The sequence below is a fragment of the Choristoneura fumiferana genome, chromosome 10 (assembly GCF_025370935.1).
Source record: "Choristoneura fumiferana chromosome 10, NRCan_CFum_1, whole genome shotgun sequence".
NCBI lineage: Eukaryota > Metazoa > Arthropoda > Insecta > Lepidoptera > Tortricidae > Choristoneura > Choristoneura fumiferana.
In genome coordinates this window covers 14673527-14688446 of record NC_133481.1, presented here as the reverse complement: position 1 = coordinate 14688446, position 14920 = coordinate 14673527, and the positions used below count along the sequence as shown (strand labels likewise).

The following is a 14920-nucleotide window of genomic DNA, read 5'->3' as shown; positions in this document are numbered from 1 at the left end:
ATCACAGCTTACTTCGATCAAAAATTAGTACAAAACATTTTTGATCGAAAACAGCTTACCTACACTTGCCTACAATACGAATGTTGCAAGTTAAATAAAATCTTATGACATTATAAAATTATGTGTCTAATGTGAAGTTTTTCTTTGTTTAAATGTGCGCGTCTGGATACTCACTCAATATATATTTAGAGTAGGTACCGTAGTTTAGTATATTCTCATTAAATGAAATGAGATAGTTTCTGTTTGAGAAATAAAGTTTTTTACAAAAATAAACAATATAGGTACCTATTACGGGTAGTGATGAGCGTAATTTCAAAGCTACAGCTAGCTTTTCCTGCCCGCAAACATATACATATCTATAGTATTTAATACGCGATCCTCTTGCGCATGAGTGAAACTAATTCAACCAGCGCCAAGAACCCAATTACTTTTTTTACGTAAAATCGAAAGCACCCTATTTATTTACCCTCGCAAATCCTCCCATCTCGGAGGCGCCACACATCTTCATAAAAATAAAGCGTATACGAACAAACGACTCTACTCAGTAGAATATACTATGGCCGGTTATACACAGCGACTTTTCGCAGCGACACAAACGCGCGTTCCTCGTATGCGCGACTGGGGGCTAATACTAAATTCAAAAATCGAAGTTCGTATCGTACTGTCCTTCTCACTCTCGTTTAATAATATTAGCGTCAGCGGGACGGGAAGATACGAAGTTATAGTTTTTTCACTTCGTTGTATACGGGCTGTATCGTGACCGATGATTGTATCGATTGAGTCGCTTTTATTAATTAATAAAAACGTATGTACAGTTGTATCAATACTAACGCTTTGTTGTATTACAAACGCGCTGTTCAATCGATTCATACACACGTTTGTATCGATGCAAACGTGAGCGTGTGTAGCGGCATATCGGTTCATTGAAAGGAACAGGCATTATTTGCGTCACAGCTGTACCGTATTTGTGTGCATTCGCATCGATACTGCATCGCGATTATCTTCCTAGTCGCTGTACTCTTGACAAAGTGATCGTGATCATCGGTTGAGAATCAGAGGCCGTATTGTTTAACATGCTGACGCTTGCTATCGCATTCATTATTTCTTTCTGTCTAACGGTGTTAGATAGTAACAGAAAGAGATGCTGAAAGCGATGACAAGAGCCCGCGCGTTACACAATAAGGCCTCAGTAGTGATACTTCATGATGACAGTCTTGTGAAAATAGTGCGTTGGTTTCCCTTTGTCTTCCACACTGCAGTGTTGGAGTTCGTAGCCGGCAATAGAGGGCACTACTGCTTACTTTCTCATTAGTTACCTTAGTCGCCTTTTACGACACCCACGGAAAGAGATGGGTCCATCCTTTAGTCTAAAACCCATCATCGCGATTAAATCACTGCAATCGGGTTTGTATCGTTGCACTATGTCGCACGTGTGTATATACCTACGATTGGCGACTGCATCGATAGGTACTGTATGTATACTCGTACCATAATAATATCTCGTTTGTATTGTATCGCTCCTAAAAGTCGTCGCGTCTAACGTACATAGTCTCGCCGCGAATCAAACATGAAAAGTCCCCTTTATTTTATTTACAAGCCCGATGGAGTTTAAAACGGGATTTATTTGCCAATATAGAACGTTTCGGGATGGATCGTTCGATTGCGTTGTATTTCACTAAAATTCCTCTATCGGGGCTTACTGGCGATTTCCATTTTACGCTCGGTGCGAGTCGTCGCGTCGTTTATACACAGTACCTACATTGCTAAGCTATTCAAAGAGAAAACGCTGCCAGCATCTTCGGAACCTTGCCTAAGAGGGCTACTTTAAATAATTTGTTTTAATTTTAATTTTATGTAGGTATGTAAAGTTAAGGATAGTTTATGTAAATATTTAGTTTCAATTTAATTATCTAACTAAGTCAGTTGTTTCGATGATAAAATATAATGTGTCATCTACCCTTTTTTGCTCTGTCCGCAGTACATTGGTATGTGTACACAGATGGCGAATTTTTTTGCTACATAGACCCAATAAAAGTTAATCAAGCTTGCAGTGGTTACTTAAATCAAAAAATATTTAAACAAATTTAAGTATTGATTGTATTGTATAACTCTTTATTGTAGGTAAGTACATAAAACATATGAAAATAACATATTAAGTAACTGTACATATTTTTATTTGCATCCATTTGTTAATTTGTTCTAAGGTAAGATTGTAAGTATAGTTTGTCTAGGGTACTGTAGGATACGACTGACTGCCTACCTGATGTGTGTTTGAAGGTATATAAATTCAAACATATGACAAAAAACAGAGTTTGGCCAGTCGGTCTAGAACTATTGACATATTGAAGTGTATTATTTAGTTGAAACTGAAAATAAAATAACATAAGAGTTGAAGTGTTTATTCTTTAAATAGGGCTTCAAAGTATTGTGGACCATCTGTCCACAACAGTACCTACCTCAAAAACGGACCCCTGTCCTGTACAGACGTAAAGACCCATTTCATTGAAACGCGTAGAGGTAAGTATATAACAAGCTGAAATTAATATTAAATAAATATTCAGGTATGCAAACCCTTGGGCAATAAAAAATCGAACTTGTAAATGAACGCAATCAAAATGATAACTAAAAAAGTGTTTCTATACAAATTGCGGGGGATTAAAATCTCTAAGGGTCCGGTTGTTCTAGAAACTTGAAATTTGGTATGAAGGTAACTTTTAGAGCACAAACAATATAAGGAAAGTCTTCAAATGTTAATTTATAAACGCTTTATTCATGATTTATTAAATGCTGAGTGGAGGCCCTCTTTGGTATCCTGTCCTGTCACCATGTGCCTTAGCTTTAGTGCTAGTTTTAGTCTCATTTCTGTAAGGTGGTGGTACTTATGGAGCCAAAATAAATCTCTCTCTCTCTTTTCTTTCTGTCTTTCTATAGTGTCTGCCTGTGATATCAACCAATCTAAAATAACTCCACACTGTGTACGTTTTGCTTCCGAGTAGGTAGAGCTTTACTAACACTGGATATTCATAGATACCTACAAATTTGTACGGAACCCTTGGTGCGCAAGTCCGACTCACACTTGGCATAAACGATTTGTTCTCACAAGATATCATGTTCATGCGACAAAATCTTTCACTTTTAATAGATATTTATTGTCCGTATATGTTGTTGATCTAGTTGTGGCTACACAGTTATTGTTAGGTTAGGTTATGCATTATCTTGCGTTTATTTTATTATAAACATCATAAAATCTCTGTTTCATTTACATAACAATAATCATATGTCGTACTTGATGTATATAATCCTCTGGCAATCTCATAATCCAAGCGCGTGTAGCACGTGAACCAGCTTATTAGGCTTATGATAGTCACCATAAAAAATCTACGGCATTTAAGACTCATTCGGGCAGCACTAATGTCCTGTTGATATCCATTTGCCAAAAAATTACCAATAGCGAAATTGGATTATGAAAAGGTTCCACCCTGGTACATACGTGGCAATTCAGTTTCCTCGATTGAAATTTCAGTTTTGGCCAAAAAACAGCCGTACCTTTCGGCCGCGCCGAAACTTCGTACTTTCGGGTGGCGTTGGGCTAACGTCGGGTACACTCGGCACGGCTAGCAATAGTACAGAAACGTTTTGATTTGTCACACACTAATTATCATAGTATGATTGGCATGACAGGTAATTTAATATATTTGTATTTATGTTACATCGTCATAAGAACATTTAGGTAATATACCTAGGGTAGAACATCATAAGTTATTTAAATTTACAAACTTTTTCTGTTTTTTTTTATTTTAGCTTCAAGAACTTGAGGATTTTATAAGAAATACAACAACAATGAAGTAAATTCACTGTTACTTACCACTTTTACTATGTTTTGACTCCTAAAACGATTTTTGAAACGTTGTTTACTTCACAACGGTCACAATATAACAAAAAGGACTTTATCACCATATAGATAATTAAACGAAGATTGTGTTTAGTGCAAAATCGAATAATTCAATAAAAAATTTAACTTTTTAGGGTAGTTAAATTTAAACTCAGTGTCACTAGGACAATGTTAAAATTTCAATTCGATAAAAAAAGTGAAACTTGGAACCCTGTAATTATAATTATTAAGCCAGCGATTCATATATCTGGAATGAACGACCCACTGACATTTTATTCAACGTTTTAATCACGTTTCGGTTCGGTTTCGGTTTCGGCCGAAACTATAACCAGAACCGAACCTTCCTTCGGTTTCGGTTTCGGCAAAAAAAAGTGACACCATTATTGATGAAAATTTCAAGTGAAAAATATTGCAATGGTGTTCTTTTAGACTTACGTAACCACTGAACTAAATGTTCAACATTTTGTGACATGGCAGTTTTTATGTACTTATATCTCAATCTTTTTAGAATACAATAGAATATGATAAAATTTATTTCACACAATTTTAGGTACAAACAAAGTAGGTTTCTCTTAAATCTACCCTGCAAGGCATGTCAAATTAACAGTAAGAAAAGCGTAACCTGAGTGTCATTACATTACATTATTATGTTTTGTTTACTTACATTTGAGCTTCTCTAGCGGCTCGTGATGGAGCGGCGGCGGGTGCGCATGCAGCGGCGTATGCTGCGGTTCATGATGGAGCGGCGCCATGAGGCTCGATATGGCGGAGCCGACGGACGCCGCCACGGACTCGTGGAGGTGCCCCCCGTGCAGCTCCAGCTCGGAGAGGCACAGGCCTTCGCCCAGCGGCTCCATGCCGGCCGCTAGAGCCTCCTTGTACACGCGGAGGTGAATGGTGAGGCCGGGGGTCGCGACGGGGGGAACGTTAAGCGTGGCGCATACTGGAACAAGAAGCGCTGTTACGTGTCTATGTATGCTGCGTTACCACCAAAAATGTGCGAGGATCTGTTGGGACGGGTGTGTTTTTGATGAACTAATAGAAACACTTCATTTACATATTCTGTGGAGCACATCTCCGGTGGAAACAGCTGGCGAGGTAAATGAAGCGTTTCTATTGTTTCATGAAATAAGTACACATTCCTCGCGCAACACGTCCTCGCACATCTCTGGCGGAAAAAACGGAGTCTTCGGGAAGCAGGGATGAAAAACCCTAAATAACTTTTTTAAGTTATTATTATTCATGACTAGCTTTTTTCCACACAAACTTTGTCCTGGTAATAATGAACACAAAAAAAAAGTATCCAATTTGGTGCCGTCTCGCGTTCGTTCGGAAGTTATGCGCTTACTTACATTTCGGTGATTGATTTTTATTTATATAGAAGATAGATAGATCATATATTGTCATTATAACTATGTGCGATATCAAAACGCTCGAATATTCACCCTCTAATATAAAAAAAAACTATTTTAGCTCTGAAACCAGATTAACTTTCAAGAAACTGCAAAATTATATTTTTATGTAGTTCTCTGAAGTAATTTTATAAATACCTAGTCAATTAAGTTATTAAATAGGTAGCTTAATGATTCAAAACAACTATCAACCAAGTTAAGTACCCTGAAATTGACAGTGTGCACCACAATGAACATGATTCAAGGCTATCTTTTTATATTCATTTTAATGTAGAATTTTTGCAGTAGGTACTTATAAAGTAAGCAACGACGAGGTTTGAATCACGAACTTATTCCGGTTCTCTTACCATCAGGAGACCCACTTGCTCGTTTGCCATCCAGTCGAATAAAAAAAAATTGTGCAGCGTTAAGTTTTATTTATTATCTACCATCAAGCCACTACTGGCTTTAAAGTTTAGCTTTAAAAAACAAGAGAAAGTCCCCAATATGACACGGTTTACGCTCATCAAGTAAACTATCGGGTTGATTTAAAGCGGTACACAGCGCAGATATATGGCGTCATAAACAAAAGGTCTCGTGGATGTATAACTTTCATATTTCATACGTCAGACCGTATAAAATTCACTCGTATAATGGCGTAGATAGAACAGAAGGCTGTTAAGTGATTTACGGCGTTAACGGCCTTTTTTACGTATCTGCAGTGGATATTCAATATTCAGCAAAAAGAGCGCGCCGTACTACGTGGTGACTGACCTATTGAATGGATATTAAAAGTGGCTCTTTTCAACGGTTCGGATTGCGTCCTTTATGTTTCCTTTTCGTATAGGTAATTTAACCAGAAGAACTTGAACTAGTAACTCATTGATTGATCAAGCTTGGCGTTACTTGGCGAAGAATATAAATACAACATTAAAAAAATGAGAAAAGCCATGCAGTTGAATTAAAAAATTGGTCCTTTTTTTGGTGTTAGTGACCGTTACGTATAAGTTACGCAAACCACTATTTATTTGGTTTTAAAATAATATTCAACTATCGAAACTGGTGAACGTTTCATTTATTCATTCATGCATTTTGCTTTTACAACTCTTAACCTCTACACAGATACAAACTTGAACGCGTGCGTAAGAATGAGTAACTTCATACAAATCTACCAATATTTGTACAAAATTTTGTACTTCTGACTTAGTTATCTAAAATTGTAGTAAACAAATAAACGCAATGCATTGCTTCATATTGCGTAAGATAGTTACGCTAGAATTTATCCCGTATAGAGCTTGTCTACCTGACCTGAGTCAACCTGCTAAGTAATAAAGCAAGAGTTAATTAAAATCAGTAGTTAAGCTTCTAATGGCTTTCATAACTTACTAATAGAATACTGCTTCAGAGTTGCAACTTGCAAGTAACAGCCTTTATGAATTATGACATAATGTTGTCATGAATCAGTGTGATTGTTTTATATAATTATACGTAAATTATCTATTTTTACTGCTATAAGTCATGTCATTATAGTTACATTTTATTCTAGAAGAGCGGGATCTCCTGTCACATGCCTAGGTAGGAGATCTCTAACCTTCTTGCATGTTTGCTCTGGCTATTTGAATAAATACATTTTCACTCATTTCATCAGGTTCAGTTACTTACTAATTGAAACCAATGAAGGAAGGATACAAAATAAAAGTGTTGGTTTACAAATAATACATACACAGTGATAAACTGTTTATTTATTTTCATGTGTTTGAATTTGAAAATGGTAAGAATCGTGATGGCCATAAAAGTTTTATAGGTATTTGCTGGAGTAAAAACAAACGCACGTATAACGTGACAGAACATTAAAAAGTGCTGAAATTAAACTAGATATGAACCTTCTAAAATTTTTTAGGCGCCGCTGTCATCGTTCATCCACCATTTCCACCTCTAATATTTCGTTCTCTAGAATTTTTTGACCATAAAGGGCCACGTACGAGTATATTTAAAATTCTACTACAAAACCTATCAACTAGGTACACAGTTGCTTCACATAGAGCGACAAAAGATTAGGTGTAAAACGGCTTATAGGGATGGATATATTATTTCCTATTAATAACTTATATTTAGTTAATAGAAAAAATCCTATTGTAACGAATGAAGCAGAGTGAGCCGCAGACCTAGACAGTTTTTTTTTTAATTACAGTAAAAAGCAAATAATGGACGAAGTAGCCGTCACGTCGTATACGTCGTATAAAAAACGAATACTACGATTTTGCATGTAGCTGTTTCTAACCACGCGAAATGTTAATGGAAGCTCTACCAAACGATGAATATAGCCGAACTCATTCCATAGTTACAAATCTCTTCAAAAAGATACAACCACAACCCAACAGCCATGCTCTCAAACATCCAATAATCGAAACTTCTTTGAAGGTCAAAGACCTTCCTTAAAACAAGGAAGTATCGCATTCAAACTCGAAACTCACTACGCAAATACGATTCCTATTGTCTCCGAGTTGAATTGAAAACGCTCTGGCTCCAGAAGCACTAATCTTGACTCGTCGGTGAGTAATTGAGCAAAGCCAAAGGCAGCAATCGAGCTCGCTGAGCCTCTCTTATCCCTTTAAACCAACGCAAAGCCTTTTTTAAGCCAAAGATTTAAGTTGGCGAAAGTGGCTCGCTCTATTAAAACGCGAACTCGTTCGAATTTTACTCTGCATTCATTCGGATCCAGTGGCAAGTGATAAAAAATCTTCAATAACACTCTTTTTATTCAATCGAGTGGCGTTCTGATACGCGGATAACGGATAACCCTTTAGTCAGCCCAGATTTTTAACTCGAATGCTCCAAAAATCGCTTTCGTTAGTGCTTTTAAATTTTCTGAAGACATTTACCCAAAAATATGGTAAAAAAATACATTTAGTCGTATTTAATTAAATAGTAATACGGGGCCAACAACTGTTGATTTTTTGAGTGTGTTTTATGACATTTAATGAGGATGTTTCACTAACCATTTTTTTGGCGTGGTCAAAATTAGGATCTTTATTTTTATTTTTAGAGTCACATTGGCATGCTATATTGGGTTCTTCGAGCCCTTCTTCTCAACTTTAAACATACTGAATGAAAAAACTTCCGAGTATGATAAGTATGACAAACTAGCAATAATAACCAAAAAAATAAATAACAATAACTATGACTTAGCTCTGACTCTATCTTAGAAATGTATAATGTAATATCACCATAAATAGAGACCAATGGAGAAGAATCTCGAAGGCAGTGATCACAATGATGGTAACAATGGGGAATGTCTAAAAATTTAGAAACGCTTATAACTTTTTATATCAATAGGAATAACCTTTCTAATTAACTGAAAAAAATATGAGATTTTTAAGTAGCATCAATTAATTTAAAAAAATGAAAGAGTTTTCTTTACCGCCAAATTACGACAGTCCGGTCGGTTACGGGTTGTTACATAGTCCAGAATAAAAAACATTAAAAAAGAATTTATGTGTCTTTGACTCGGTCGTTTTGATAAGTGACACTCTTTACCGGGCCGAATAATACTGACTTGGAAATACCGACCCTGTTTTTCATGTACACGCCCATAGAAACTGACATGAGCTTAGTAGTAGTAGTAGTAGTATGGATATAGGTAAGTACATTTCCAACTGCAGAGCACAGGATTCCTCTCATTCTGAGAGGGCTTGGGCCATAGTTCTCACGTGGATCCAGTGCGGATTGCAAACTTCACACACACCGTTAAATTTTCTCGCAAGTTGATATCTGTACAAATACGTTCTTAGTACCAAAAACTCACACTATTTACAAGATCTATTAAACTTTACTTATACTTGTAAACATTAGTCTTCACATTAACCATACTTAATATCATTACAACTTTTCACAAAATCGTGTTACACGCATTACAAGTGGCATTACATGTGATGATTTAAACAAGGTATCTATTCTAAGAACAATAGAAAACCTTTTTTATTTTATTTTTTGTTAATCTTATGCGGAAGAACTTCACAACGGTATATTTTGCGGTCTTGTCTTATCTTACATTAGTGATCAGTGTTATAACATAACTGATAAATATATTAAAAGAACTGTAACGGTAGAAGTACAGTAAAAACACCGATTTTACCGATTATTATAAAATAAATATTTACTTAAACCTTTAATGTTAGGACTAAGGACACCTATGAAATAACACTAGCACACAAAACATATAACAGGCATATAAAGCAATGCATTAAAACCTACGTATACAAAATAAACAAAAAAAAGTATAAAAGCCTATAAAAAGGGTACCTATCTGTCACCAAATACTTATTATCCTATTTTGATAAACACAAAAACTACCTATCTATTCTTCTGGGTCTCCTGGTCCTCACTAGAGGACATAAAAAAATGAACTTTACTCGATTGATGTTCAGTTCAGTTATAAAACAGAAATTTTACGTATTATTATTTTTTGTATTTATACTACCTACCTAACTAAAAAATCTGAAACTTCAAACTCAGACCGCTCGTACCATCAGCCAAATATGTGGTCTCCACCCCAAAGTTGATAATCGTTTGCTCGTCATAAAACAATAATGCCAATAGAGGTGTCTGTCAACTTGAAAGAGACTTTAGCGACATATTCATTTGATAGGAACTTGTTTAAAAAATTATAGACCTGACTTATTTGACTGATGGTACGCACTTCCATTTAACTTTCTAATCCATATTCACATAAGGATATAGTTATATATCGACTGATTTAAAAATAGTGCCCTTGTAGGTACTTCAACATTGACATCATCCGCGTCTGGTATCAGATAGGCTATCGCGTTGTCAATGATCTGATAGTGTTCGATATAGAAGGAAACGGTTACAGGCGATCTTAAGAGCATTATTTTTATTTCTAAATATAGTAGCTGCAATTGAGAGAATACAGTGGCATATTTAACGGACTACAGAGTATCCAAAAAAAATTTTTTTTATTGAAACTTTATTTGTTGGCAAAATTTGTAAAACACTTGATTATAGTTTTTATTCAAGAGCGCATAATGATATTATTCGTTTTTAAACGAAAAATACAGGTGCGATGAACTGGATTCGAACCCATGTCTCCTGGCTATACCAACCAAGTGTGCTAAGCAACTACACCACTGGTCTCCCGATCAACCCAACTATCATAAGTGACGACTACCACGTTCCCGATTTTATTGGTAATTCATAAAAAAATCTACTATTATTATTATTATTTTTTTTCAAAAACAATCTTAGCGCAAATTATGTTTAAATCCAAAGTTAAAATGAATGTGTATCGACCCCATATTCATGTGCGAAATTACATTAAAAATTTACCACGAGCTTTACTGTGATGGACATTGTGAGAAAATCTGCACACACCTGCGAAGAAATTTAATTGTGTGTCTGAAATTCCCAATCCGCCTGGGCCCGCGTGGGAACTACGGCCCAAGCCCTCTCGTTCTAAGAGGAGGCCTGTGCCCAGCGGTGGTACGTATATAGGCTGGGATTATGATAGTGAATATCTACTGCTAGGTATTTATTTTTAACACCCGACGTAAAAAGAGGACTGTTATATATTTAACCTGCATACCTGTTTTTCTGTGACATCGTAACTCCTATTTTAATATACCGAAGTATATGAACAAAGTCCAAGAAGACATTGCTTCTCGCCAAAACTGGATAGGTGGGTACCATCAGCCATATAAGTGGTCTATCAATTTTTAAACAAGTTCCTATCAAATGAATATGTCGCTAAAGTCGAACTTTCAAGTTGACAGACACGTCTATTGGCATTATTGTTTTATGGCATGCATAAGATTATCAACTTTAGGGTAATAGACCACATATTTGGCTGATGGTACAGTCACGAGCACCAATATCTGACAAGGGTCTATATCGACTGGTCGAAAATTGTTAAAATTCAATTCAAAAAATTTAAAAACATTTATTTGTAAAAATACAGTGAAATGATCTGAAAATAAGTACTTAAAGTAATAAATGTGGTATTCAGCATGCAAGCAAGAGTACAAATATTTAGTTCTAAAGTCACTAAAATTTATGTTGTAATTTTCGTCAATATTATTTTATCTACCTACATTTTATTTATTTATAAAATAGTCATAATAATAATGTTTGACATAACTCTTTTTTTCTGAAACCATTTATTTCTCAGAATTGCTATAAAACAAACCTAACCTAACGTATAAAGTTCTATAGGGTAACCAGTTAAAAATTTATGAAAAATGTATGGTTTCAGCGGGGGAAAAAATGATGACTAACAATAATTATGACAAATAATTATGACTTATAAATTTATGGCAATCGAAAGGATCCCACAAAACAAAGAGTATATAAATATCTGATACGACTATTTCTATGGCCGGTAGAATGCGTCAGATATTTTTGCACGCTCCGCTGTGGCAGATATGAATGCAGGTGACTGTACCTACTCGAATGTGGTCGTGCAGTAATAGGTAAGGTAATTGATATTATTTTAAAAACATGGACCTACACAAAGGCAAAGTATTTGACTATTTATTGAAAAGAGCGGAGGCAGTAGCTATTTCTTATCTGGAGGCTTGCGATCCTATTTAACATCTCTTTTTACTCGCATGCTATACCGTGTGATAGAAAGAGATGGTGATATAATAGTTACTGAGCCCGGAATTTTCACGGCATTTTTGATCTATCATAGGTCTTACTTATCGACTCTACCTAAATGATATCGATAATGATAGGTATTATCGTAAATAATAATCGCAATATCTTTTATACTCGTAAGGACACTAATAGAATACTTAATAGCACTACTACAGACTTTGAATTGAATTATTAAATTAGAAATTGTTAACTATTCATTGTTTTCATTGCATAATCCATATTTACCATGTCTTTTTCACATTTTCGACTGCTCAAAAGTTATTTGGGAGATCGCTCTTTAACGATAAAACCGTCTATATTGTTGACCTCTATTTTAAATCATTTTGGACATGTTGTGTATCGATATTGAATGTCGGAAGTTGATCAGTGAGAAGTGACTATGACAGATCAAAAATGCCACGAAAAATCCAGGCTCTGGTGTGACGATTGTGATTCCGAGCGTTTTGGACAATTAGGCTTCAGGTTCATAATTTGTTTTCGACAATCGTCATCATATAAAATATGCGCAGTATGAATATTAAGTACAGTCACCAGCACCAATATCTGACTCAACAAGCGTGGATAAATATCTGATATACGACTCTATTTATAGGGCCGGAACGTGTCAGATATTTTTGCACGCCCCGCTGTGGCAGATATTAATGCTGGGGACTGTACCTAAGTATTCCATAATTTGCTAAAACAAATTGTGACAGAACTCACTAGTTGTGAATCTGGTGTCGCCAAAATGGACCTTCTGAATCAATTTTCTACATCAACATTTTATTAATTTAATGGGAAAATGTATAATATAGGTACAGAGCATTGTATCTAATTTCTAATATTCGTTATTTAGGTACACGAGGTTTTTAATGCTCGCTTTACCATGTCTAACTATAACAAGGTCAAGACCTACTATTTTAGCTACTGCAAAACGACGCCATATACTCAGCGGCACAAAATTTGGCCCACTCTACATACACTTTTACCTATTACTGCATATACATTTGAGGACCAGATTTATTGCCGCTCAGTATACTAAAATACCTACCTGGCTTGATTCCTATACCTATATAAAAAATAACAAGAAATTCATTATGTATATCTGAGACAGTGCCGATGGTTTAATGGTCATCCACGTTAATTTAATTTAATATAGTTTGAAAAGTTAAAACAATCGTTACCTATAATTTTACTAAGAGTCTAAATAAATGCTTAACCTACTCAATTTTGTAAAACTATGTCTGGAAACTTTTGATTTAAGATAAAATTATTTTATACCTAATTATCTGGTAGCTATCTAGGAAGGTACTATGGGGATTGTAGTTCTGCTACAGCTTAGGTACGTGGAATCTACGCGCGTGGCTTTAAACTTCATTAAATAAAAAGGACATTTCTTCAGTATCTTATTTTATTCCTGTTATAGTAATACTTTACAAAGAAGATCCAGCCCATCTGGCTGTCGGGAGGCACGTATACCGCTGACAATCGTCTTTTAAAATCCAATTCTAGAATCACACAATATAAAATACTATCATTATACGTAATAAAGTCAATCTAACCTGCCAGGTGGTTAGTTTTACCACCTGCCAGCGGTATACAGCCTAGTCCCTACAGTACCTTTAAAAAAAATCCGGACAGCTATTTATATTTTATTTCAATAATTAGTAAACTAAATATGTTTCGATAAAAATCGGCAATAATATTATTTATTAAAACTTTTCTTCTTTAGGTTTTAAAACTGTTTTAAACAGGTAGGTAGGTACTAACCTTCACTTGTATTATAAAATATTTGTTATTTTGGGTAGAAATAGAGCTCTACCGTCGGACCGAAGTTGATGAAAAATCTGACTGAAAATGACTGTGTACCTATATTGTGACGTGCTATTTTTATTTAATTCAAAAAGGGATTGTGAATCTATAAAATATTATTCATACGAGTAGGTACCTATGTATGCTGTCGAGTTCTAAATACCTACCTAGTTGTTATATGAGCACTTTTTTCATTTAAGCTGATAATGACTTAGGTACGCATAGAGACTCTATCATTCCTATTTCCAAAATAACAGCGGTTGCTCTCTCTTATAAGGACATTGACCCTGTAGAATACATCGTCATGTATTATCAGAATTACTTGGTTACATCGGAGTCGTAAACAATTCAAACTTCGTCCAAGGAATTCCAATTTTCAGTAACGCCGTGTGACGTTGTTTATGCAACGCCCACTAAATTAAGATGGTACTCACAATTAACGCGATGCGGGGCTAGCCGAGCCGCGGCCGTCACAGCGAACGAGCACGAAATCCGATGATATCCGTCATAATCTGGTACAAGCCGCGAGATTACTTCGCCGGTCACCACTAGCGTAAACACCAGAAACCGAAACCGAATTCGAAACCGATAAATCAAAGCGCACGATCGCGACGTTTATCCGCTAAATCCTGTCGGGATCGCGTAAAAAATACTAGTATTAAAAACAGTCTTAAGTGGGCTTTAGCGGCGGTGCGGGCCGGGCTCTAATCTCGGCCACTTCCCGGCACAATTTGAACCTAACTCCACCACTCTATACATCATCCGCCGCCGCCCACCGCGCGCGCACGCACACATACGGTGCTCTCGCTCACTCGCGCTGCATGGGCCCACTTCTCTCTCGCTCGCGCCGAAATCTCTCTTGCGGGGCGCGCGGGCGCGGGGCGCGGACAGTCAGCTGGCCGCGACCGAACTCGCGAAAATCGACTTTTTGTCGTGACGCTCCGTGACGTCACTGTTTACTCGGCCTGCGGACACCCGTCACGCAACGTCATTGCGATTCATGGCTTGTTGGCGATTTATTGTAGTTCGTAGTTTTGTACGAGTACGGCTTATTGCGCGCAAAAACCTAAATTGAGTCGTTCGGTAAGTTCAGTCAGAAAAATGTCTTTGGCTCACTGAAACTGAAAACCATCTTCGGAAGTAGTCTTGTTACAGTAAAGTCTTCTTAGCATTT

At 36.2% G+C, this 14920-nt stretch overlaps 1 protein-coding gene across 1 annotated transcript in view; it reads right to left on the bottom strand.

Annotated features, from left to right (window-relative positions):
* Positions 1 to 14466, bottom strand: part of Ptx1 (pituitary homeobox homolog Ptx1) — a 71507-nt gene extending 57041 nt beyond the window's left edge. The window contains exons 1-2 of the mRNA XM_074093617.1: positions 14181 to 14466; positions 4557 to 4835 (exon numbers count right to left, since the gene is read on the bottom strand). Of these exons, the coding sequence (XP_073949718.1) occupies positions 4557 to 4749 (193 nt within the window). The 5' untranslated portion in view covers positions 4750 to 4835; positions 14181 to 14466. The remainder of the gene's footprint in view (positions 1 to 4556; positions 4836 to 14180) is intronic.
* Positions 14467 to 14920: the final 454 nt, after the last annotated feature.